The sequence below is a fragment of the Psammomys obesus genome, unplaced genomic scaffold (assembly GCF_907164565.1).
Source record: "Psammomys obesus unplaced genomic scaffold, mPsaObe1.curated_primary_1811, whole genome shotgun sequence".
NCBI classification, from domain to species: Eukaryota; Metazoa; Chordata; class Mammalia; order Rodentia; family Muridae; genus Psammomys; species Psammomys obesus.
In genome coordinates, this window is record NW_026596095.1 from 15,291,034 (window position 1) to 15,315,012 (window position 23,979).

Consider the following 23,979-nt stretch of genomic DNA (forward strand, 5'->3'; position numbering starts at 1 on the left):
ATAATTGAGACTCCATTATATTATTTTAGTAAGCTTCACAGCACAAGAACTGAGCAGTTTTAACTCTATTCTTAACTCTCTAAGCTAATCTGGCTTCCTCCCAGCATGAATCCCACTGATACTTCCCCTTTGTAGCTTTTCTGCTCCAGCTCTTTCTCCTGATGTTTCCCAGACCTCTCTGTGGCTGAATCCTCTCTTCCTTCTATAACTCCTCTTCCCCTAGATGGCAGGAAGTCCAGCCTTATTCTCTTCTCTGCTCAGTGATTGGATGCAAGTTGCTTTATTGGTATATCTGTGGACAATTGGGGAGCAATGTTTACACAACACTGAGACAGGAAATTCCCAGAACATGGATGGCAGCCAGAAATGGGGAAAGGTATAGAAATCAGCATTTGGTTACATAATCACTTCATGTCTACATTGGACCTTGCCAAGTCTGCCCCTGGGCGAGGACAAACCAGCATTCCCTTTGTTTTTTCATGTGGGCCTCTGAGAGAACCTTGGAAAAACCTCCCAACCCCTTCCTGCCATTGCTCCATACTTCAAATGTGCCATCTTAGAATACCATGTGTTGATTGTTTCATGGTTCTCTTAAGACAGGAGACTGGACACCACAATGTAGCTAGTTTTCTACTCTCTGTCTCCCAGGGCTCAAGGTATTGGCCAGACTGTGTTCGCATCTATCTGCAGCATGACCAGAGAAGAATCCATTTCTAAGCGTGCCAGTTTCTTCCTGAATTCTTCCAAGCAAAGAGAGTAATAAATAGTCTATTGGAATCTGATAGTATTTTCTTCTAGTATTTCTGGGAATTCTTTAAGGGTCATATTTTCTAAATATTCTGCAATAAGCGTGTACATGTCCTACCCAAAAATAATATTAAGTAATTTAAAGCTAGGCATAGTGATATATTCCTGCAGTTCTGCCCCTTGAGAAACCAAGGGGGACAGCTGGATTGACCCAAGACGGTCTCAGAGTCCATGATAAAAGGATAAAGGGAACTTTAGTTTGGTGCCCTTGTTCAGAAGTGGACAGGCCAGTCTAGTAGGAGTTTGGAAGACAGCAGTGCTGAGAGCAGTGTAGTCAGTGGAGGTCTAGCTCAAGAGGTTTCAGCATAAAACAATATTAACAACTTCTTTAGAGACTGTTCCTGTGATATACTGTCAGAGAATCTGGCTGCTTTCTTCTCCTTTCCTAAGAACTTGTCTGAGGCTAAATTAAAAACCAGCAAACTAGTTTCTCTAGTGGAGACAATTTCATGGCAGCATTACATTAATGGTTATTATTATTTCAGTTTAGTTAATTTATGTGTCTACATGCAAGTTTGTGTAGCACATGCATACTTGGTGTTCTCAGGGGCCAGAAGAGGGGATTGGAACAACTGGGACTAGAGTTAGAGATGGTTGTGAACTGCCATGTGGGTTCTGGGAATTGAACCTGGGTTCTCTGGAAAAACAGCCAGTGTTCTTAACTGCTGAGCCATCTTTCAAATCTCCCAGAATAGTTACTACTAAATGCATGTTATGCAGATCTACAATGAAAAAGAGCAAGTGAGACCAGAAATACAACATGTATAGTCTGAAGAGAAAAGGAATGCTACCAAATTTAATGTTGCAGCCAAGGCTCGTGCTGAAAGAGATAAAGAAATTGGAGCCATTAAGGAGAGGCCTGCTGCTCTGCCTCAGGACCCCACCCAACTAAGCTTCCAACTTGTCAAAGAAAAAGGCATAAGGGGTTTTCTGCCCCTGGAGAGCAATTTCAAACAAAAGCTGCTGACAATGGGCTCAAGGGGGCAGAGCTTTTTCCAAACTGTCCTCCAAAGTTGGCAGTGTGATCCATGTGGTATTGGCTGTAGGGTAATGAAGGATGCAGGTGGGACGGAATTGGGAATTCATAAAAGTCTCAAGAGACTGTTGTACGACGCTGTGAAAGTGAAGGAAGGTTGCAACGGAGACCTGTATTGGATACTCTTCTGTTGTTGTGACAAAACACCAGGTCTAAAACAATTTATAGGAGAGTTTATTTGAGCTTATGCTTCTAGAGGGACAAGTACTTCATGGCACAAAAACATGGTAACAAACAGCAGGTTTGGTGGCCAGAAGGAAAGGTGAGAGCACGTATCTTCAGACACAAGTAGAAAGCAGAGAGAGCAAACTGGAAATGGCATGAGTCTTTAAAAACTTTCAATGCCCACCTCCAGTGACATGCTTCCTCCAGCAAAGCCACACCTCCTAATCCTCCCCAAACAGTACCACCAACAGGAGACCCAGCATGCAAATGCTCAAGACTATGGGGGAACATTCCTCATTGGAAACTACTAGAAGACCACAAGATGTTGAAGATGCCAGAGCTGTGAGATATCTGCCAAGGAGAGCAGCTTACAGGAAGTGGAACCAGCCCAAGAGAGAGATGTATTGATGATGTCAGCAAAGCTTCAGGTGCAGAGCCATGTGAGCCCCATGAAATGAAAGTCCCAGACACCAGATCTGGGGTTATAGGGTTTGATATTTGCCCTGAAGGTTTCTGTCTTGCTTTGGTCTAGTATTTCTTCACTGTGACCTATTTCCTCTCTTTGGGAATGGCAATGTATGTTCTGCAACATTATATGTTGAAAGCATGTACTTTGCTTTTTGATTTTTCAGAGGGTTACAATGAAGAGCCTTGAGTCTTAAAAGTGATTTTGGAATTTGAAACAGTACAGAGACGGTGAAAAACTAAGGGGACTTTTGAGACTTGATGAAATGAGTTTTATGTTATATGACCAGGAGCCTAACAGGCTAGTGAGTAGAATGTAGTGGCTTAAATGAGAATATCCCTACAATCTTAGGGATTTGAACACTTGGTTCCCAGCCTACGTCTTACTTGTTTTCTCTAGCGAAGGTCTAGTCAGAGAAAGGCGATGGCATATTTCATTACAGCTTGCATGTTGGTTATTAAAGAAATAAAATATTCCCCGCTTTCCAAAGTTTGTAGTCACGTCTTTCTGGTCAACAGAGTGAATCTGAGGGTCTGTGAGATAGATGAGGCCTTTTCCGTTACCAGTCACCCAACCTAAAAGAGAATGAACACATCTGAGCACCACATACCCTAGAAATGTCAACACATACACATAGACACACACGCGCGTGTGTGTGCATGCACGCGTGTGTAAACTTAAAGAGAGAGATTTAAGTGTGAGTACACTTAAAGAGATAGACTTAAAACTTGATCAAGCCGTGTTTTATATTTAGTAAGTTTTTGCCAAGAAATTTAAGATGTATATCCTAATTACTAATTTAGGGAAGAAAACTGAATATTATATTGTTACATGTATCAAGTATGAACTACTGAGAAAACAAATATTCACAGAATATTCATGTAGAATAATTATTAAAACCTCAATGTTAGCTGGGTGAGGTTGCCCGCCCAGTGTAACCCCAGCAGTGGGGATTACAGAGGCAGGCGGGTCTCTGTGAGTCTGAGGCCAGCGTGGTCTACAAAGTGAGTCCAGGACAGCCAAGGCTACACAAAGAAACCCCGTCTTGAAAAATCACACACATACACAAAGTCTCAGTGTTGAGCACTTCTGTCTTGATTTGTGCATTATGATGAATACAATAACCAACAAACTAAAAAAAATCATTAATACTGATGCATATTTTAAGACAAACTTAAGCATAAGCAACTTTCTTTTCCATAATGATTCCAGGTATGAAACCCAGTTATCAGCTTGATAATTGATCTATGGATGAAGAACTATGGATAACTATGGACATAGAACTAGAAAAAAAGAAGAAAAAAGTAGAGATGATTTTAAATTAGATAGTTTTAATTAAATTAAATAATTTTAAATTAAATTAATTAGCTATTAATTTGCCTGTGGAGGCCAGAAGGAGTGTCAGATGACTTGGAACTAGAGTCACAGTTGGGAGCTGTCAGCCATGGATTGACCCTGGGTCCACTATAAGGGCAACAAGGGCTCTTGACCACTGTGCCATCCTCCAGCACCATGGAAAAAAGTTGAGAGGATTTTGAAGTAAAATGCAGTAGTAAGAAACTGATTTTGCCTGCATCCCCTCAAGTGAGCGGAAGCTTGTAGTGACTGCTCTGCAATTGAGCCCAAGAAACCCCAGGCTCATGGATCAGGAGATGCCTAAGTCACTCAGGAATCATTTGCTACATGCAGAAATCAGTTGCAATATTCAGAATTAAAACCAAACCCCTGCTTTACATACCTTGCAAATCAACGACCACGTCTCTGTGCTTAGAAAACTCATAAGAAAAATGGCCGTAAGCCAAGCCATATTCTGTAGCTTTGTACTCAGTTTTGACCACTTTTGTGTTATTTGATAACTTGACAAATTCTCCAAGTATGTAAGGTTCCACACTGATGCATCCCTTTATAGTCTTGTCTTCCAAAATCTGCAACATAGAGATGGGAGGTAGTACGCAAAATGGTGAAGGCCACGATCTCTGCAGTGGGGAAGATCTCAGTTCGGACTGAGGTTCTGCCATGTACATTTATTAATCTAGACTTCAGTTTCCTCAGAGGTAGGTCTAAAAGTAATAATAATTACTCTTTAGTTTTGTCAAAGGATTAAATTATAAATACAAAGCACCCAGAATTATCTGAGGTGCATAATAGAATCTAAAGTGATTATTGTTCATAGACTAAACTGCTCACTTAAAAATTAGGCCACAAGGGCTGGACAGATGGTTCAGTGGTTAAGAACACTGGCATTCAATTCCCAGCACCCATATATTGACTCACTTCTATAAATCCAGTCACAGGGGATCCAATGCCCTCTTTTGTCCTCTACAGGCACAGAGCACACAATGATGTACAGACAAGCAATGCAGACAAAATATCCATACACATAAAAAATATTACGACCCAGTTACCTAGCCTGAGGCTGGCTTGCCAGATCACGTGAATGCATCATGCCTTGGGACTAGAGGTTGATTATTAACGCATGCATTTCTGCAGGAGGAAGGGGTTAGCATCAATGCCAGCAAGATGCCTGAGTACTTTCTGACATAAATGACTTTCTGTTACTCTGACATCACCCAGGCAGTCCAATTTCTCTCTCTCTCTCTCTCTCTCTCTCTCTCTCTCTCTCTCACACACACACACACACACACATATTTTTAAACAGGATGAAGTTGAAGAAGCAGATGAAGACGCCTAGGAACTGATGTGTTAGATCTTACAGGACCATGATAGCAGCAGACTGGTGGTAGAAATCTAATCTAATATGTAGCTGTAGGCTTGTTTAATTAACCAAACTCGTGCTTTACCAGCAGGATCGTGGATGGGATGTAGAATATCTGGGTTGGGATCTTTTGCTCGTAGAGCCTCTTGTTAAACTCTGTCACATAGTGTTGCGCCGTCATCTGCCGCTCCACATCAGTGAAGTGGTGCCGGAGCCCCTTCCACTCTTTGTATTCCTTGCCGACATATCTACGGATGGACGGACAGAACCCACAGAGCTACAGGTGAAACCGATCTTGACTACAGAGTAAACGAAACATGCAGTTTGAAAGATATTTTCTATTTCAATGTCAACAAACTTTTTTTAAAATTTTATTTTATTTTATTAATTACACTTTATTCACCTTGTATCCCCCCATATGCCCCTCCCCCTTCCCTCCCAGTCTCACCCTCCTTTCCCCTTCTTTACTCATGCCCCTCCCCAAGTCCACTGATAGGGGAGATCCCCTCTCCTTCCTTCTGATCTTAGTCTATCAGATCACATCAGGAGTGGCTGCATTGTAATCTTCTGTGGCCTGGTAAGGCTGCTCCCCCCTCAGGGGGAGGACAGGAACTCCACAAGGAGAGCAACAGAACCAGAAAATTTGAACACAGGGGTCTTCCCTGAGACTCATACTCCAACCAAGTACCAGGCATGGAGATAACCTAGAACCCCTGCACAGATGTAGCCCATGGCAGTTTAGTGTCCAAGTGGGTTCCATAGTAATGGGAAGAGGGACTGCCTCCGACATAATCTGATTGGCCTACTCAATGTCAATGGTCTTAACTTCAGATTGAGATAATTTTGTAAAAGCCACTTCTCCAGCAGAGCACGGCTCATGCTGGCCGGCCTGAGATGATGAGGGGTATGTAGGGAAAGTGTCCACTCAGGGCAGCAGCTCCTCACACTTCTGTGTAAACCAGGGGTCGGCATGCTGTACTGGAGTGTGGAGGGACTCTGGAGCCTGACCCTGCTGTCTGCAGTATGGCTGTAAATGTGTCAATAAGGAAGCCCTCTTCTGTTCCTTCCTTGTGTGATTATTTCATTCTGTGAATACTAACTTTACCAACACCCACTATGGGCCAGTTGTGGCCGTTCCAGGGGTGGTGAGGAAAGTACGAGCCATTAGATATGGAACTTTTAACGGCTCATGGTATAATCAGACAGAGACTATAAAAGGCAGTAAGTAAAGGATACAATAATGACAGTGCATGCCCCTGTTGTAACTTATACTTGCTGATGATGTCATATGTGCTTGGAGGGACCTACAAAAACCAGAGGGGGTTGTCAGCATCATAGACCACATGGGAGCAAACCTGCATTAGAAAGCTCTGAATCCAATATGTGACTGAACTCAAGGAGGCTACAGTTCTGGCTATTAAGACGCCTGTAGAGGAGAGGGGATGACAGTGAAAAGTGCACACACAGGTGGCTCAGACAGCATCTCAGACAGGATGTGTATACAGTGGGTTTAGACATGTTTCCTTGGTGGGCTTGAGATCATGTATATATAGCATCCACATACTCATACGATATAATTTTGTGAGGTATGGAAACTGTTATCAGTTGACTAACGACAAAGAAGAGAAGTCAATATCTAAAATTCTACATTTTGGCCACATTCCAACCCTTTCAAAATCTCATAGGTGACCACTTAGCCAAAAAGAAAATTAGCCCAATTTATGTTGAGAACACACATGTTTTCCAATAATACCTCCCCAGAGTTTCTTCTTGATGAAGGTAGTGGACCCAAAACGCATTTCTCTGCTTGCCTTTCTTCTTCACTTTCAGGTAATCTCCCAAATACGCCACAGTTTCCTGGGCTGTCCATAACTCAGACTTTTTGGAATATTTCAGCAGAAGGGCATCTGGGGGAGGGGAGAAGGTAAGGCTTCTTTAAACCATTTTGATTATAGCTTGGCACCCAGTAACCACACTTTGCATGCCCACCATAGGTGCCTGGCAACTCCAGGGATTTAAATGTGCAATGGGTAATGTCGAATGAACACAGGTCCAGAACTGCCTCATCAGAAATGTCCATCTTTGAATACGTTCCCTCATATTATGACCTTTTCTATAACTCCTTTTAGAAAGTCAGTTCAGTGAAAATGTGACACTTTATAAATGACAAGGAAGAATAGCTTTTGATTCTTGCTTGGTTACGTATGAGAGGAGCCCAATATAAGACTGAAGTTTTCGCATGGGAGAGGATGGAAAACAAAGGCTTATCAACATATGAAGACCATGCTGGGGTACGTAGTATGTGCTTGCAACTTCTTAAGATCTGGAAACAGCAGAGGATCAAGTTTACCGCCTTTGGCACATCACACAAACATGAACAAACTAGTTTTGCCTCAAAGGCTCCCAGGAACACCAGGGATTCTAGGCTGCATATGGCAGTGTGCCCTCGCTTTCTCTTACTTGTTTTGAATTAGTGGTAGACAGACTCAGACACCGCATCAGAAAGAGCAGTTACTGTATGTAAAGGAATTTTAATTCAGAACATGGCTGCTCTGGCAAGAGATCACATCTAATGACCTCCTAGGTCTGTGTGATCTTGCCTTTAATCCAGCAGACAGAGGCAAGCAGATCTGAGTTCAAGGCCAGCCTGGTATAGGGCAAGTTTCAGGACCTAAAGAAAAGTTTAGGGCCAGGTGTGGTGGCATATGCCTTTAAAGTTAGTTTCTAGAAGGTAGCACCCATGTTTGAAAGTGTTATTTACTTGAGTGGCAGAAAAAGTGATGAATCAGAGAAAGATTTGACAAAATAGGATATGCCCAACCCTCACAAGGAGAGAGAGGAAAGGGATGCTACTTAAGAGGCAATGCACACACACACACACACACACACACACACACAGGAGGCAGTTTTACCAGGACAATAATAGAGAAACAGGTTGCAGAGAAGGAACACAGTTGAAGACAGAATGAGGCAGAGAATGAGAAAAAGTCAGAAGATTAGAAAAGATTTCTGGAGTTTGAGGCCGAGCAGGGCAATTCAGAGGTCGAGAGAAAAGCCAGATTAAATAATTCAGCTGTGAAAGGGTTTGAGCCAGAACAGCAGAGTTGAATCAGTCAGCCCAGAGCTCAGTACAAACAAGAAAGAGTGAACTTATTAAGCAGTAAGTCTCAGAGGCTGAAAACATTAGATGTACGGAGGCTAGAAACTTCCGGGACCAAGCCTCGGTTAGCAGAAGGAGGCAGTATTACCCCAAGAGACAACAATTACCTCAGGAGAATAAAAGATTCTTTTACAGCTGCACAAAGATGCAAACTCTATTGAAGAACGAAAGAAAAGCACATAGCAAAACGGCCTTTTTTTAATAGGGAAAGACCAGCAGGAACTCTAAGGAAGACACAGACTGTTTCGATATTCAAATTAAAATCGAGTGACCGAAGAACTCCTGTGCCTAGTTGTGACTTGGGAGGGGGTAAACAGAAAAAAAAAATTACTTAAGAGATATCCACAGGTGTGGGAAGGGAGCGTGGTGGAGTGGGTTGAGGGTAGAAGAGAAGGGGAGCTGGTAGAGTGGGTACCTGGGGTTGGGTGACTGGACTGGAAAGGTGAACTGGTTGCCTACATTCAGTGATGCATGAATCAGAGGTGATGAGTCAAGAGGAGAGAATGGAAGGACAGCCTATTTCTGAAACTTAGAGCCTATTCCACTCCGTTGGGCTTTTATTTTAATTAGTGAAGAAATAGCAGCCTAGCTCTAAAAAAATGTGGTTCTGAAATCTCGCATCTCATAGACAGGAAATTCTACGACTAGAAAAGCGATTTTCCTGGTGAATCACAAAGTGCATCCTTCATGACCACGAGTGGGAGACCCAGCAAGCTTTTCCCCGGGCTCCCGGCAGGTACTTGCCGAGGCCTGGAGCTAGAGATTTAAAAAGGTTGTACTTACTGTGTGCTCGTTGGAGTTGGTTGGACTTCAAAACTCCTGTATTCTCCAGTCTCTGAAGCAGCCAATCGTGCCTCACGCCTGCCAGAAGTTTTTCCAGGTCATCAGGCTGTAGCGTGCGAGCCTCAAGGATCTCTTGCCTGGTCTGTCCTGGCAGTGGGATGAAGGAAGTTCTGCTGGAGTTCAAAAGGGACCATGAGCTTTCCCCCTCCAAGGAACCGCTAGAAAAGGCAGGTAACTTCGGCCAGCCCTGTGAACAGGAGCTAGAGTTCTGGCTCCACTTGAGCATGCTTCCAACTTCCTTTTCTTCTGTGGTGCTGCAGTCCTCCTCCAGGGCAGGGAAGGGACTGTAGCCATTCACAGAGGCATTTGGCCTCTCATCTCTCTGACAGGACCTCAGAGCTCCTGGTCTGTGAGCGCCATCTTGGCCAGTGGAGTAGACCTCTGTGCTGTCAAGCATTTGGCCCTCCTCATCCACCGTAGACGCATCAGGGTCGATGCCCTGGTCTTCAGCTGAACTGCCAGCCTTGGCTAAGTCAACATTTTGAACAGAACAGTGAGGAGAGAAAGTCTTACATGTCAGCAGTGAATGGTTGCCTTCTAAATGTCCCAGGACCACCTGAGAGTGTGATGGCCCATCTTCTGTGCTTTCTGCTGTTTCTCCTTCCGGGTCAACCAAGGAGGGGGCGTATGTAAATGAATGCCCCCCTGTGCATCTTTCAGTGAGTTTTTCCCTGTTCTTTCCTCTACAGCAGTCTTTGAAGTTATGCTCGGGTTCTGGAAAACCACCAGTTATTTCACAGCTTTCTTCTTCTTGAATTGAAGGATATGTGGCCATGTCTGTGAACCTGCCAGAACTAGACAAGGACCCAGAAGCAGAGCCACGGGAAGGACTGGACTGAAGAGACGTATTCCTAGGTCCTGCATTTCTGACCTCGATTCCTTCAGGGGTTTCTAATGGCCCTGCTCCGGAGCCCAAGCAAGTGTCTGTTGTGCTGAGAGGAAGGATGGGCTTTATCATCGTGTGCTTTTGCAACGGACTTTGTAAGGACTCTAAGTTGTGATCTTCAGTTGCCTGAAGAGAGAAGCCATGGAGCTTTGAAAACAGCAAATTCGTAGCTCTGCAGCTTCTGTCCCCCTTGGGCTCCTCAGACACGGCCGTGGAGCACTGAGTGTCCACAAGATTTTCCTCTTGGCCAGATTCTTTCCTCTCTATATCTATATTCACTTCCTCCCAGCTGGTAGAAGAGCTGAGCCCTGACAGTTTGCTCCAAGAGCTGGAGCTACGGCTGTCGCTCAGAGACTTTGAAACACCTGCCCAGCCACTGCTGCGGCTTGGTGGCTCTGTCTGGGTCCCCACATCTTGATCAAGGGAGACTCGAAATGCCTCAGAATGGGTCCATCTTCTCCTTGCTCTTTGGAGCCCCTCCTGATCTTTCTTAGCTGCCTGGGAGGAGGCTGTAGCCCTGCCCTCTTGAGAGCACATTTTCTCTAGAGTAGCACCTACAGTATCCACGGTGTTTGTTTCTGTTTTCAGAACAGTGATGCAGACCTCTGCTTTTGTGTCTCTCTGGTTGCTTTTGCTGCTCCCGCAAGTGTTTTCAAATACCTCGCATACTGAAGTATGGTGCTGGGAGTAGGTTTGAAGAATTTGTTGGAAATCCACATGCCCATGCAAGATAGGCTTATCCAAGCCACATTGGAAAATCTCTGGGACATAAGATCTATCATCTAACTTTGGAAATCTTTGAACTTGTAGATGTCCCTTCACCTGGCTGACGAGAGACATGATCTCTTGAGACAGGGCTTCTCGCTGCTGGCTTGTGGAGGATGTGCTGAAGGCGTAGAGCCTTCCCATAGCTTCACTGCAGAGGCACCTTGCTGCACGGACTGCATCTGTCTCCCCATGCAGTCTGTAGTGCACTGTGGTGAGGCCAAAAGCAGCTTTGATGAAGCTGTGCAGCTCCTGCTTGCCACTAGCCAGCTCACCATCTTTCTTGGTCAGGAGGCCAATCTCAAAAGCCTCTTTAGCTTCACGTAGATACGCAGGTTTCATTCTTGGAGGACAGTCGGTAGAACAACTGTAGGACAATAAACAGGTGCCACGGATATTCTGTGGAAAACAGCAAAGGCAGATCAGAACTTGCATTGGGTACTGGGTGTGAATCAGGTTGTACTTTTCTTCTCTTTTTTTCTTGTCTTTACTTTTTTTTTGAGACCAGACTGGCCTCAAACTCACAGAGATCTACCTTCCTCTGCCTTCTTAGTGCTGGGATTAAAGGCATGCACCATCACACCCAGCAACCCTTTTTATTTCCAGAGGATAACCACTTAAAATAATATAGAAAAACAAATACACACCACAGACATCCTAGAGAAGGTTCACTAATGTTTAATGGAGCATGTGAGGTTTTGTTTTGTTTTCGGTAAGGGAGAGGGGATGGAGACATGAGACACTGACTGGGAATAGAGAGTAAATAATACTCTATCTTTACCTCCCATCTTGCCATTACCCTGATGCTTGCACACTGAACATGGCAGACTTATGCTCCTTGCCGTTGTTCATTTTAGCAAAGGTTTATGTGGGTTGGGTTGTCCATTTGATTGGTTTGAGAACTTCGTGAAGACTTATTAGAGACAATTACCTAAGGGGCGGAAGACCCACCTCAAAGGTGGGTTATACTATCCAATAAGCAGGAGTGAGATTGAAACAAAAGGGGAAAAAGTAGGTCAGATGCCTGCTAGAACCGGCAGCCATGAGGCTGAACATTTTGTTCTTCATAGCTCCTGTTACTATATTTTATCTGGTATCAGGTTCAAAGTAATAAAGCCAAGGAACCACAGATTGAAACCTCTGAAATTGTTAGCAAAAACACAAATAAGAACAACAACAACAAAATCACAGCAGAACAAAAACCAAAGAACCAAACACCTTCCCTGAGATTATTTCTCACAGTATTTGTATTTGCCGCAGTGACAAAAGCATCACCAACACACAGTCTATACCCAGGAGATAAACATAATTAATTCTCTAGTCAATAAAGATATTGACTTAGTTACAACCCAAACAACAGAGTAGTGGGTGTTAAGCCTATCTGCATTGAATCAGCTAAGAGTCATTTCTCTATACCTGCGCAGTACTGGTTTCCCATGTGGACACCCAAATCTGTGGACACCCAAGTCCTTTGCGCAAATGGTATGTATGTACACTATGCACACACACCACCTGTAGATCATTTATAACATGCATCACAGAGTCAATACTGCCTTGTCTAGGATTTCAAGAACAAAACGTTTGTACATGTGCTCTACAGGTGCAAGCATTTTGATTCAAAGTTGTACTGTTAGGGGGTAATTTCTAAATCGATCAATTAATTGTTAACTGTTATGTGTACGTTTGCCTGTTCACATGTTCATGCCCATGGAGTCCAGAAGAGGGTATTAGGTTCCCTGGAGGTGGAGCTACAGGCCACCCGATGTGGGTGCTGGGAACCTGACTCAGGTTCTTTGTAGGAGCAGAACTCTCTCTTAACTGCTGAGCCATCTCTTCAGTCCCAAAGTTAACTATATTTCAAAATGAAAGATTTTGGAAGGTTAACCCAAGAGATTTGCATCTAACAGGCATAAAGTAGATCCCAGGAGCATGTGTTATGGACATGTTCCATGGGTAATTCTGATCTGCTGCCAGCCTTAGGAACCCTTGCTCTGGCATGGACAGCGTGACATGCTTGGCCTGAAGTAACTTAGCTGCTGTCAGGAAGTGGTCATCCTGACGAACATCACCTTTCACCCTGTGGGGTCTTATCATAATTGCCAATGAGGAGTCAGCACCGACTTTCAAGGTTAGATTCATCCCTCCCACTGGCTGCACGGGAGAACCTGTATTTACCACAGCCGTGAGCACAAACAGGGGTGTGTAGGCACTGAAGGCAGCTGCCAGTTTGCAGGCTTCCGCAGCTGACAACAAACGGTGGTCAAGCTCCTTGAGCAAAGCCTGTGGGGAGAGAGGGTAGAAAGCGATGCAGCAGTTATTATGTCTCCATTAGTAAAATGAAGCCTGCGACATCTCATTGCTTCTCTTTTAAGAGCCATCCCTTCTTTTTTTCAGCGTGAACCTGTCAGAGCAGTGCCGAGAGTGTCTAAGTGGGTCTATAGACTCCAGAGCACTGGACATCCTTTCCCCTAGACTCCTGTCTCACATCCCTATCCTGTATCCATAACCCCGAGGGTTTACCACGTGCAACATCTAGGAAAGAAAATCAGATGAGTCTCTGGAAAATAAGGGCAGCAGCTCCTTTTTCCTGGAAACCGCACACTTGGCACCCAGACTGACTGACAATCCCTGTGCTGTTCTTGGCACGGGGTCTTTAAGGCTTCACACCAATGAGGACTCATCCATTCGTTCTGGAAACATATACTGGACACCTCCATGGGGCAGACACAGTTCTAGACTTGAGGAGATGGGAGACAGTAAGCCCGCAAGGAGATTAAGTTCTATTGGGTTGAAGATGTGATCAGTGCATAGTTATTATAAAGAACAGTAATATTAGACAAAGACTATGGAGCCAATTATCTGAAGTGAACAACAAAAACATTTTTAGTGTGTGTGTTCAGGTATGTATAGTCTATCTGTGGGTGTCATTCTCAGGACCTGCCCACCATTTTATTTTATTTATTTGAGACAGGTCTCAGGCCCTGGAGCTCACAAATTAGCTACAATGGTTGACTAGCAAGCTCCAAGGCTCCTCCTATATCCCCAGTATTGGTATTACAAAGACTTGCCACCATGTCTGGCTTTTATGTGGACATTGGGAACCAAACTCAGGTCCTCACACTTATGTGGAAAACACTCTGCCAAATGAGTTATGTCCTATCATCCGTACAGGGTCTTATGTTTTAAAATTATTTCCTTTTTATCACCAAGTTTAGATACTGAATTTTGTACATGTTGAAAGGAAATAAATGGACTAAGAGTTATCTGATGATATCCCATCATTCATCCACTTGAATATTTCCAGGGCCCTGGGTAAATCTGAGTCAGTGTGAGAGCCTGGGATGACAAAGATAGATAGGACTCACTAGAGCTGCTCCCATTAATCTAGGAGGGATTCTGCTTCCAAGGCCTACTCTACTGGGAAAGAGATGGTGTAACCAGCAGCAAGAACAGCACTGACAGGGGTCCAGGGGATAACACTCAGAGCCACATTTTTGACAAACGACAGTTACCAAGTTAACTTGTGGGCTGTTCTTAAACTTTTCATAATCTGTTTGGCTCATGGAAACAAAGATGTCCGCCAGTATTCCCAGTGATGTGGAAATGCCCTGTAAGGAAAACAAACAAATCAGACTGGAATTCTCTCATCTCATGGCCTAGAGTCAATGACTCCGCTCGAACTACCTGCTTGTTACTATCCTGTGACTATGACAGTGGAGATACTTTTGAATCCAGGATTGAGGGAGCATCACATCCCAGGGTAGGAGGGTGATTTGAAACATGGCTACCTTGAAGTGGCTCTAATGGGTTATCAGCACTAACTTGTCCACCTAATAGGCCTGAATGATTGGCTCAGGAAGAGATCTCATACTACTCTCTGTGTTGTAAAGTAGGACAGGCCTCACAGAGATGACAGAGCGACAGAGCTCTAGGAGATGGAGGCTTCAAATAATGAGAGGACAGTCCCACAAAATGACAGAGAACAAGGCTGGAGAGACGACTCAGAGGTTAAGAGCACTGACTGCTTTTCCAGAGGTCCTGAGTTCAATTCCCAGCAACCACATGGTGGCTCACAACCATCTACAATGAGATCTGGTGCCCTCTTCTGGTGTGCAGGTGTACATGCAGACAGAACATTATATACATAATAAATAAATAATCTTTTTAAAAAATGACAGAGAACAAAATTACCAACAGCAAAGCAGGGGCTGATTCTTAGTTTCTTTAAGATGCTACAACATAAAACAATTAAAGAGGGTTTCAGCTCCCTCAACTCTCGGAAAATGACTTTAAACCTGAGTATTGTGGCCACATTGGCTCTGTCACAAACCAAGGGAAGGTTAAATATGTGACAAAATAGACACAGTGGCCCAGAGACCTGAATTTAGAGTTGGATAGTTAGAGATTACCACAGAAACCCAACATCGGCCAAGAGTCTAACTGTAACACAGACAGAGGTTACTAAATGTGCCTGCTCCTCTGTTTGTATAGAATAATTAAGACAGTTCAGACAGGAGCAGTAAATGATGAAGTTAAATTGTGCTGCAAAGATACAACAATCCGAAGACAAGCAAGGAGAACAGATGCTGCCTGTAGGCACACAACCTTCTTATCTGGCTGAGGGAGCGTCAAGTAGCCTATGACCGAGGCCCATATCAATTCTGCTGCTTCGTACCACATGCCTGAAAAACAAAGGAAGAATAAAGATAAGCTATTAACATCTGTGACTTAGTGTACAGATAATTAATAACTACCTGTATTATAAATAACAAATAAGTAGGGAGAAATTGTAAAACTAATACTTTAGGAAGAATCATTGGATCCTGTTAGGGAGACTCAGGTTAGATTAGACTGACAGAGCAATTTGTTTTCTCCCCTTGGTTGTATACTAATAACTTTCCCAGGTCATCAGAAAACTGTGAAAATTATATATTTGGTATCTGTCTTAATTAGGGTTACTGATGCTCTGACGAAACACCACAAGCAAAGCAATGTGCGGAGGAAAGGGTTTATTTGGCTTATTCCTCCACCTTACAGTTTGTCACTGAGGGAAGTCAGGACATGAACTCAAGCAGGTCAGGAACCTGGAGGCAGATGCTGATGCAGAGGTCCTGGAGGGGTGCTGCTTACTGGCCTGCTCCTTATGGGGTGCTTAGCCTGCTTTCCTATGGACCCCAGGACCACTGGCACAGGGGAGGCCCTACCCACAGTGAGCCATGCCCTCCCGCATCAATCACTAATTAAGAAAAGGCCCAATAGGCTTGCCTACAACTTGATCTTACGTGGCAATCCTCCTTTCTGATTATTCTAGCTTGGGTCAAGTTGACATATCTAGCACAGTATCTAACACTCTCATTTTGCAGTCATTTCTGCTATAAGAATGACAGTTGATATTTTATTAAAAATTTCAAATACTTTAGTTCACCTTTTAGTCTAATTAGGGTTTGGAAATTTTGCTCCAAAAGTTTGAGTACTCCAAGGAATGAATGAGGAAGCAAAGTCAGTGAATATCCACAATTCACAACTGTAAATTTCACTAACAAAACAGGAAAAATATTTTCTCTTATTAATCTTCTAAACAATTATGGGATTTTGTTTGTTTGTTTGTTTGTTTTTCAAGACAGGGTTTCTTTGTGTAGCCTTGGCCATCCTGGAACTTATTCTATAGACCAGGCTGACCTTGAACTCACAGAGATTCTCCTGTTTCTGCCTCCTGAGTGCTGGGATTAAAGGCGTACGCCACCACCTGGAGGGTTGTTTTGTTTTGGTTTGTTCTGTTTTGTTTTTTTCTGAACATTAGGTCTCACTATGTTGCCCAGGCTAGTCTTAGCCTCCTGGTTCAGGCTATCCTCTGGCTTCAGTCTACAGAGTAGGCTACACAAGTGTGCACAGACACGCTCAGCTCCTGGTATCCTAATGCCATTTTCTTCTCAACAGGACAACTATGGGAGGGGGTGTGTGACAGTTTTAGTCAGGCTCCACAGTAACTTCTTGTAGCCAGCCTCCGCATGTGAGCCCTGAGAGGGACAGTAACTAATGTCAGTACCTAGCTTTTGCAGGATTTGCCCTCTGATCTGTATACAGACTGACTGCACCAGGACCTTGTCGCTTTCATTTCTGTACAGCCAGGTACCTGAAACAAGAAGGAATACGTTGCCTTGAGTCAATAAGAAAATGGCCCGGTAAACTAAATCTATTTTCACAGATATCTTTGTGAACACACATGACTTAGGTTTGAGAGACAGCTCCGAACCCCATGACTCCATGGTCTGCAGCTGTGTTATCAACTGTCCCTAGGGTCTTCGTCTATGTGTCTTGCTTCATGTGTCTGTATTCACCTCATCCCTACCTGGGTTCCTCTTCTCTGGCTTGTTGGGAGTTCATGTCCTTTCTCTCAGATCCCAGATTCAGGGCTATTGTCTTAAAGGTTGCTACCCCGGGTCACCTTACCCACAGCGTGACCTCATTGTCTGTATGTGTCCCACAGACCGCAGGGTTGGTTCCAACTACACGGGTTAGTTTGGATTCTGAAGATGATGACTCCACACAGACCCAAATCTTATGAAAGAATCCATTACCCGTGCTGTGAGACTTGACTGGGAGAGCCAGGCTGACACCCAGGCTGGCCATTTGGCTGAGTAAAGGGAGTGGTGATCGGCTTGAATGTTTTTTGAGATGGTCATTTTGTGAGGCGGGTAAAGTTCTGAGAAGTTGGGTTGGGGTTGGTGGAAAAGCAGGCTGGCTTTTCAGGTTTTGTATTAACACCTATTAATTCTGCAACGTAGGGAGTTTGCTGTGACATTTCCACACACTTACACACTGTACTCTCTACTCTGTTATTCTTCTTGTTCTGTTTTGTCAACTGGCCCAGTGGGTGGCAAAAGGATGGAAGTGTCAGTGGTACGGAACAGAGTCAGGATCATCACTGTTCTGTCACACAGTCCCCTTTCTAGCTGCTGTGTGTGTGTGATGTGTACATGCATGTAGGCAGAGCGTGCTTGTTGTGTGGTATGTGTATATGTACATATGTAGGGGGCTCGTGTAGTGTGTGAGTGTGCATATGTATGTGAGGTATGTGCTTGTGGTGTGTATGTGTGGGTTTGTGTGGGCTATGTACTTGTGTGTGTCCATGGTTTTGCCTGGTGTGTGTAGAGTAGAGAAGACAGAATATGAGAACGCCATGCTGTGGCCACAAACAAAAGGCATGTGGTGAGTATTCACATCAACAACCTGTCTTCCTCTTAGAGCTGTCCACAAATTTCAAGAACCAGGAGCCAGTGCACCTCAGTCCATTGAACTCAAAGTTCACTGAAAACTGTGTTCAACGTTTTGGAAAAACTTGCTGACTCAAATGCTTACCAGTCGCTCCATTGTTGCTTATTAGGCTGCTCAGGATGTACTCTGCCTTTAGCAGTTTCCCTGAGAAGAAGCAAGCGAACATCACAGCGTTGGTTCAAAACATCCACATATGTAACGATACTTTCTGCTCTAGGATTGATGCATTTTTACAGGGACCATGTCCTTTTTTGGAAATATTCAGATTTAAAATTTAAATTAACAACTACATCATATATGAAACAAAAAGAAAGATATATTTCTTGAATTGGTAAAGTGGGAAGTTATAGACTATCTGGAGAAACAATTAGATATATGCACAGACAGACACACACAGACACACATAGACACAGTTTATCAATTCAGAGAAAGCTGGGTAGCAGAGGCAAACCCTAGTAAAAGGCGGCATGTCTTCTGTCTGTGAAAGCTGTACCACAAAAGGTTACAGTTGCCCAAGAACAGCACAATTTACACAAGAGCCCTCTCTATTTCTCCAGATTTGGAGCTATCTTTATTTTTTTTCAAGATGTTTTATTTCTGTTGGTTGCTACGACATGGAAGGGTCCTTGACTATGGGTTGCTGTTTTTCATAAGCAGCAAATGCAATAACTTGTTCTTCGATCACCCCCTCTTCCAGTTGACTCAAAGCCCCACATAGTCTGGCCTCTTCTACCTCTTTGTGCTCATGTCTGAATTCTCCCTTCTCCCTCTCATCCTCTTTCCTTGTCCTTCCTGTGACAGGTCATTTGGCCTACAATATCATTATTCCAAATGTCTCCAAGACTTGCCCCTCCCCCTCTCCTTCTTTTACTCTTCATTTGAATATTACTGTCATGGGAAGGAGATGATTTAGTGGCTGAAACAGTGGTTCTCAGCCTTCCTAATGCTGTGACCTTTCAATATAGTTCCTCATCACTGAAGAATCTAAGTCTGTGCAGTGTCACTTTTCCACCCTTTCACACTTTAACATCAGGCCAGGAATTACATACAGCAGATGCCCCTGGGTGAGGGCACAGAACGAGCATCCCCAGTTGTGGAGCACCACCCACCGAACCCTTTCATGAATGGATGGAAGGGAAACTGAATAAAAACCACAGTGAGCACTTAGAAAACGCTATTGTCACTTGCCCAGCAACTGCATACCTTTTGAAACTTGTTTACTTGGTTTTTAAATACTTTTCCCTTTACTTCACCTTATTTTCTTGCCACGATCTCCATGACAGCTTTTGGCAGTTGGCCATCCTGGTCAGCCATGAAATGTCAGAGGTCTAGTCTAGCTATAGGGTGAGCTTCTGGGTTCACTGGTTCTCTCTTGATCAGCTGTTCTCAACTTTTTTTTTTTAATATCCCAACCATAAAAACATCTTTGTTGCTACTTCCTAACTGTAATTTTGTTGCTGCTATGAATCACAATGTAAATATCTGATATAAGGCTATCTGATGTATGAGCCCTGTGGGGGTCGTGACCCACAGGCTGAGAACCACTGCTAGAGACACTGTTTTAGGGTTAAATTCTTTATACTTTATCTATGAAGCAAATGAAACAAAAACCCAACAGCACTGTGGGATCTGCTCGTCTGTGAGTCATTCTCCCTTGGTAACTAATTGCTGTCAGTGACACTGGTCTGTCAATTCACCTGCTATTTTTGTTTGTTTGTTTGTTTTGTTTTTGAGACAGGCTCTCCTAGCCCAGACTGGCCTTAAAATGATCCTTCTACTTTCAGCTCCCCGGTGTTAGTATTATTGGCTTGATCCAGTCAGTTTGTATGCCTGATTTACTTACTTTTTTTTTTTTTTCAAATTAGTAAATCCATTTTCTTTTGTTGTTACATCATATTCTTTTGAGTACACTAATTTTAAAACTGAGTCTTTCTGCTTTTTCTGTTTGTTTTCTTTCATTTCTGAATCCTACTGTCTCTCGTATACAATATTGCTCCCTCACATACTCCATTTCTTTTTTTTCTTATAATTTTAATAAGAAGTTTTCATCCACCAAGGATATATTGCTTTGGGCATCCTAGGCCCTGGTGTGTGGCTATTACCCCCACAGCACAGTTTTTATTTAGTTTTCTCATGCACCTAAAAATTACCATTCTTTAACTATTATTATTATTATTATTATTATTATTATTATTATCATTATTATTATTATTTACCTGATGATATTCCTAGCCTGATGGTTCAGGTAAATTCAGACTTCTCTCTTGCATTTTGGCACAAATTTAGATTTTTATTTATTTTGGGAAATTTGTTTGCATGCTTTGTCTCTAGCCCAGAGCTTGGGCAGACAGCAAGCCTCCTTGCAACTTCTTCACCGTGGCTGGGGGAGTCACAGTCTCCTTTCACAGCCTGTCTAAAAGCCTTAAGAATCCTACCTTTCTGCACCTGCTTTTCATTGTGTGGCCCTGTCTTTGGTCTCTGCACAGGGATTCAAACCACAGTCCCTTTCCTTAAGACTATGTTCGACGAAAAGATGTGTGTTGTGAGCAGTAGTCTAAGGCTCTGGCTCAGAACATTTACTATGCCACAAACACTTAAAAATCTTTTACGTGTTTGTAATGGGAGAAGGTTTGGTACTGGCTTGGTTGTCCATTATTCTGGAACCGGAAGTCAGTGACTTTCTCTGCCATTGTGCTTTGAAGTGTTTGCTTCCTCATTCTGAGTGAGCTGAGCTGCAGGCCCAGTGTGTTTTCTCTTGTTTCCCCGACATCTGCTATTTTGGTATCTAGAATGTATTTTGGAATGCGTGTACATGCGTGCGTGCGTGTGTGTGTGTGTGTGTGTGTGTGCATGTGTTATGTGAGTGCATGCACGTATGTGTGCACGAGCGCTTGTGTGTGTGTTCAGTCTGGATGTAACGTATGAAAAGAATAAAAATTTAAAAATAAATAAAATAAGTGTAAAAATATAAAAAGAGACTGTGGACACACCTGCCTACCATCTGACCTCTATTTCCTTACCTCATCACAGCAAAATACGGAAGCTGGCTGTCTCGCAAGTGCAACTTGATGGGAGCCTGCATTAACACTCTGCTGTTGCATGCAGCACTCATCACCCCTCACCTCTCTTCACATGTTACCCACCATCGGGTACCACCAGAAGCCACGTTTATTGCTAGATCTGCCTCAAGCCCCAAACACCTTTAATGCTTTCGGGACATCTGAAGGGAGCCATTTCCCCAATGTTCAGCTTTCTCTAGAGTTACTCTGGAAAAGTCAAGAAGGAGACACAGGCACAATTTCTGCACAGTTAGAGCTTGCCTGAGTAGGCTTGAGCTTTTGCGGTGCTTGGATCGACTGGGGGCTGGAGCGGCCAAGGGGCTCTACACTGAGCAGGATCCCAGTCCCGACCTGGACTCTCCACAAGCCCGTTTTCTCCCATGCTATTTTAGATCTGTCCCCTCTTCATCGAACAATTGTCCCGTTTAGTATACTTACTAAATTGTCCCATTCAAAAGAAATGAAGTAAAGAGACTTTAACATCTTACAGATCAGGGTGACTAAAATATTAGCAAGAGCTGAAACCAAGCCAAAAAAAGAGGGGGTGGGGAGGGGGCTGGTTGTCTCTGAGAGGGGTGATTCGACTTCTGGTTTCAAAAACATACTTTCACTGCACTTTGTTTCTAAATTCACAGAGGATGGGTAACTCAAACAATCGTAGACGCGTGTGGAAGCTGGGTCCCGCTGTCACACACCCAGCCCCCACCCCAGCCCTACTCCCCTTCTACATCTTAAGTTGGCCTGTCAGCCTCAGTTTTCATTTCATCCAAAGTGACAGGGGGGGAAAAAAAAAGATACTTTCAGCCCTAATCAGGTACTGTACCGGTGTTCTCAGTGATGAAAAACCCTCAAATTGCTTCAGTGGGCTGTCAGCTCCATTGTTGCCTTAGTCAAGTGGCCCTACAGAAAGGAGACAGGAGAGCTAAGAGAAAAGAGTCGATTTCTAATCTGCTTTTTAAAGGCTCTTGGTCAGAAGTATAGCAATTCAGATGCCCCTGTTTGAAAGCAGCGGGACAGATTTGTTAGCAGACAAAGGCTCCAATTAGTATTTTCCACACCCTTTCACAATTTTCTCTACTGCTTTTGGCTCTGAAACCCCTTACGCCAGGCCTTTGTGCCTGCCGAGAGGCGGGCGCAGGGGCAGCGCGGGCTGGGGCGGCAGAGGTGGCACCCGCCGGTGCCCGCGGGCGCCGGGAGAGGTCAAGTAGCTGGGAGCGGGCCGGGCCGGGGACCAGCCGGCGCCAAGGGACGGAGCCCACCTGAGTTGACCGAAATCCGGGCTTGGCGGATGACCACCTGGGGGGCGATCGGCGTGGCAGGCTGCAACTTGTGCAGGCCTTTGGCGACCTGCAGGAGCTTTCCCGAGACGTCGAGTCCGTACAGGAACCGGTCCATCAAGAAGACAATAGCGGCGGCCACGGCGCAGTCCTGGACGAGGATGGAGGCTCGCAAGGCCGCCTGCAGAAGCCAGCCACAGGACACAATGAACCAGACAACACCGCCGGCCCCCCGAAGAAGCCCGTCCGGGCGGGGACCCAGCCTAGCCATCTAGGTATTTTCAATTAAGACAACAACCAAGGCTGTAGCTACGGGGAGAAGCATACTTTAGTTAAAGTGAAAGAAAAAAAAATCATAAGGAAAAAAATAATTAAGGAAAAGTTCAATTCGGTTGATAAAATAATACTGTCTTTGGTGCACTTCACCCCTTCCTCTATCTAAGACTGCTGGCGAGAAGTGCGTATTTCCTGTTAATTTAAAACAATATAAAAGTGGGGCACAAACTTACAATACCCCGTTCCCCCTCCCCCCCTTACAGATTTATTTCCACTCTCCTCTCTGTCTCCAAGATAAGGGTTTAGGTGAGATCCCTTTTGTGCACACGTAGACAGTAACTGATTCTTGCTCTTGCCCTGTCTCTGTCATTAATGGGATCGCTCACACTAGATGTACTGTTCTTGGCCGCCTTGGTTTAGGCATCCTTATATCAGTGAGAACATTTCACATTTGTAACACGTAGTTTCATTTTTGCACACACGCAAAGAGAGACTGAAGATGTCATACATGCATATAATGTGTTTTGATCACATCTGCCCTTTGCCCTCCTCCAATGTCTCCCCCTCCCCCTCTTCCTTCACAGGCCCTTCCTGTTAAGCCACTGAATCCGCTTGTCCACTGAGTCTGATTGTCCTGCGCCTGGGGCGTGGTCAGGGACTGAATCCCTGAAGAAAACTTGATCTCTGTCCCCCAACAGCCATCCACTGCCAGCACCCCCATTTCCTCATGCATGCTGGGATTACACCTAGCTGATCACGTGCAGGCCTCGTGTTTGTAGTCACAGCTGTGGTGCACTGCACTCAGACTTGCCACAGCACTGCCGTGTCCAGCAAACATTGTTTCACGGCAGATGGCCACTGCCTCTGCCTCTTACAATCTTTCTTCCTCCTTCTGAAATGATTCCAGAGCTTTGGTGGTAGTTGTCCCACTTAGGACTGAGCACGTTTTGACCTGGCGCTCGCTTGAACTATCCTTTCCTGCAGAAAGAAGCCTTCCTAATGAAAGTGGAATGATCCAGCACCTACTGGTCTGTGGCAGGAGCTGGTCCAACAGGAAGAGGCTCTGGGCAGACTAAATGCATATACTTGACATCAGCTGGCTTGAACCCCTGATCCTTCCTCCCTGCTTCAACTTCCCAAGTATTCTGATTACTTATAGGTGCCCTCACACCCACCTCTACTACATATGTTCTGATTAAGAAAGTACATTAGAGCAAAATTCGAATTTGATGTTTATTATCCTGTTAA

The 23,979-nt window shown here is 44.2% G+C and overlaps 1 protein-coding gene across 1 annotated transcript in view; it reads right to left on the reverse strand.

Moving 5' to 3' along the window:
* Positions 1–235: 235 nt before the first annotated feature.
* Alpk1 (alpha kinase 1) overlaps positions 236–23,979 on the reverse strand; it is a 56,986-nt gene continuing 33,242 nt past the window's right edge. The window contains exons 3-14 of the mRNA XM_055628201.1: positions 22,438–22,636; positions 18,204–18,263; positions 16,891–16,977; positions 15,450–15,526; positions 14,357–14,452; positions 13,020–13,124; positions 9,134–11,243; positions 6,944–7,097; positions 5,276–5,438; positions 4,213–4,399; positions 2,861–3,049; positions 236–292 (exon numbers count right to left, since the gene is read on the reverse strand). Coding sequence (XP_055484176.1) covers positions 258–292; positions 2,861–3,049; positions 4,213–4,399; positions 5,276–5,438; positions 6,944–7,097; positions 9,134–11,243; positions 13,020–13,124; positions 14,357–14,452; positions 15,450–15,526; positions 16,891–16,977; positions 18,204–18,263; positions 22,438–22,636 — 3,462 coding nt within the window. The 3' untranslated portion in view covers positions 236–257. The remainder of the gene's footprint in view (positions 293–2,860; positions 3,050–4,212; positions 4,400–5,275; positions 5,439–6,943; positions 7,098–9,133; positions 11,244–13,019; positions 13,125–14,356; positions 14,453–15,449; positions 15,527–16,890; positions 16,978–18,203; positions 18,264–22,437; positions 22,637–23,979) is intronic.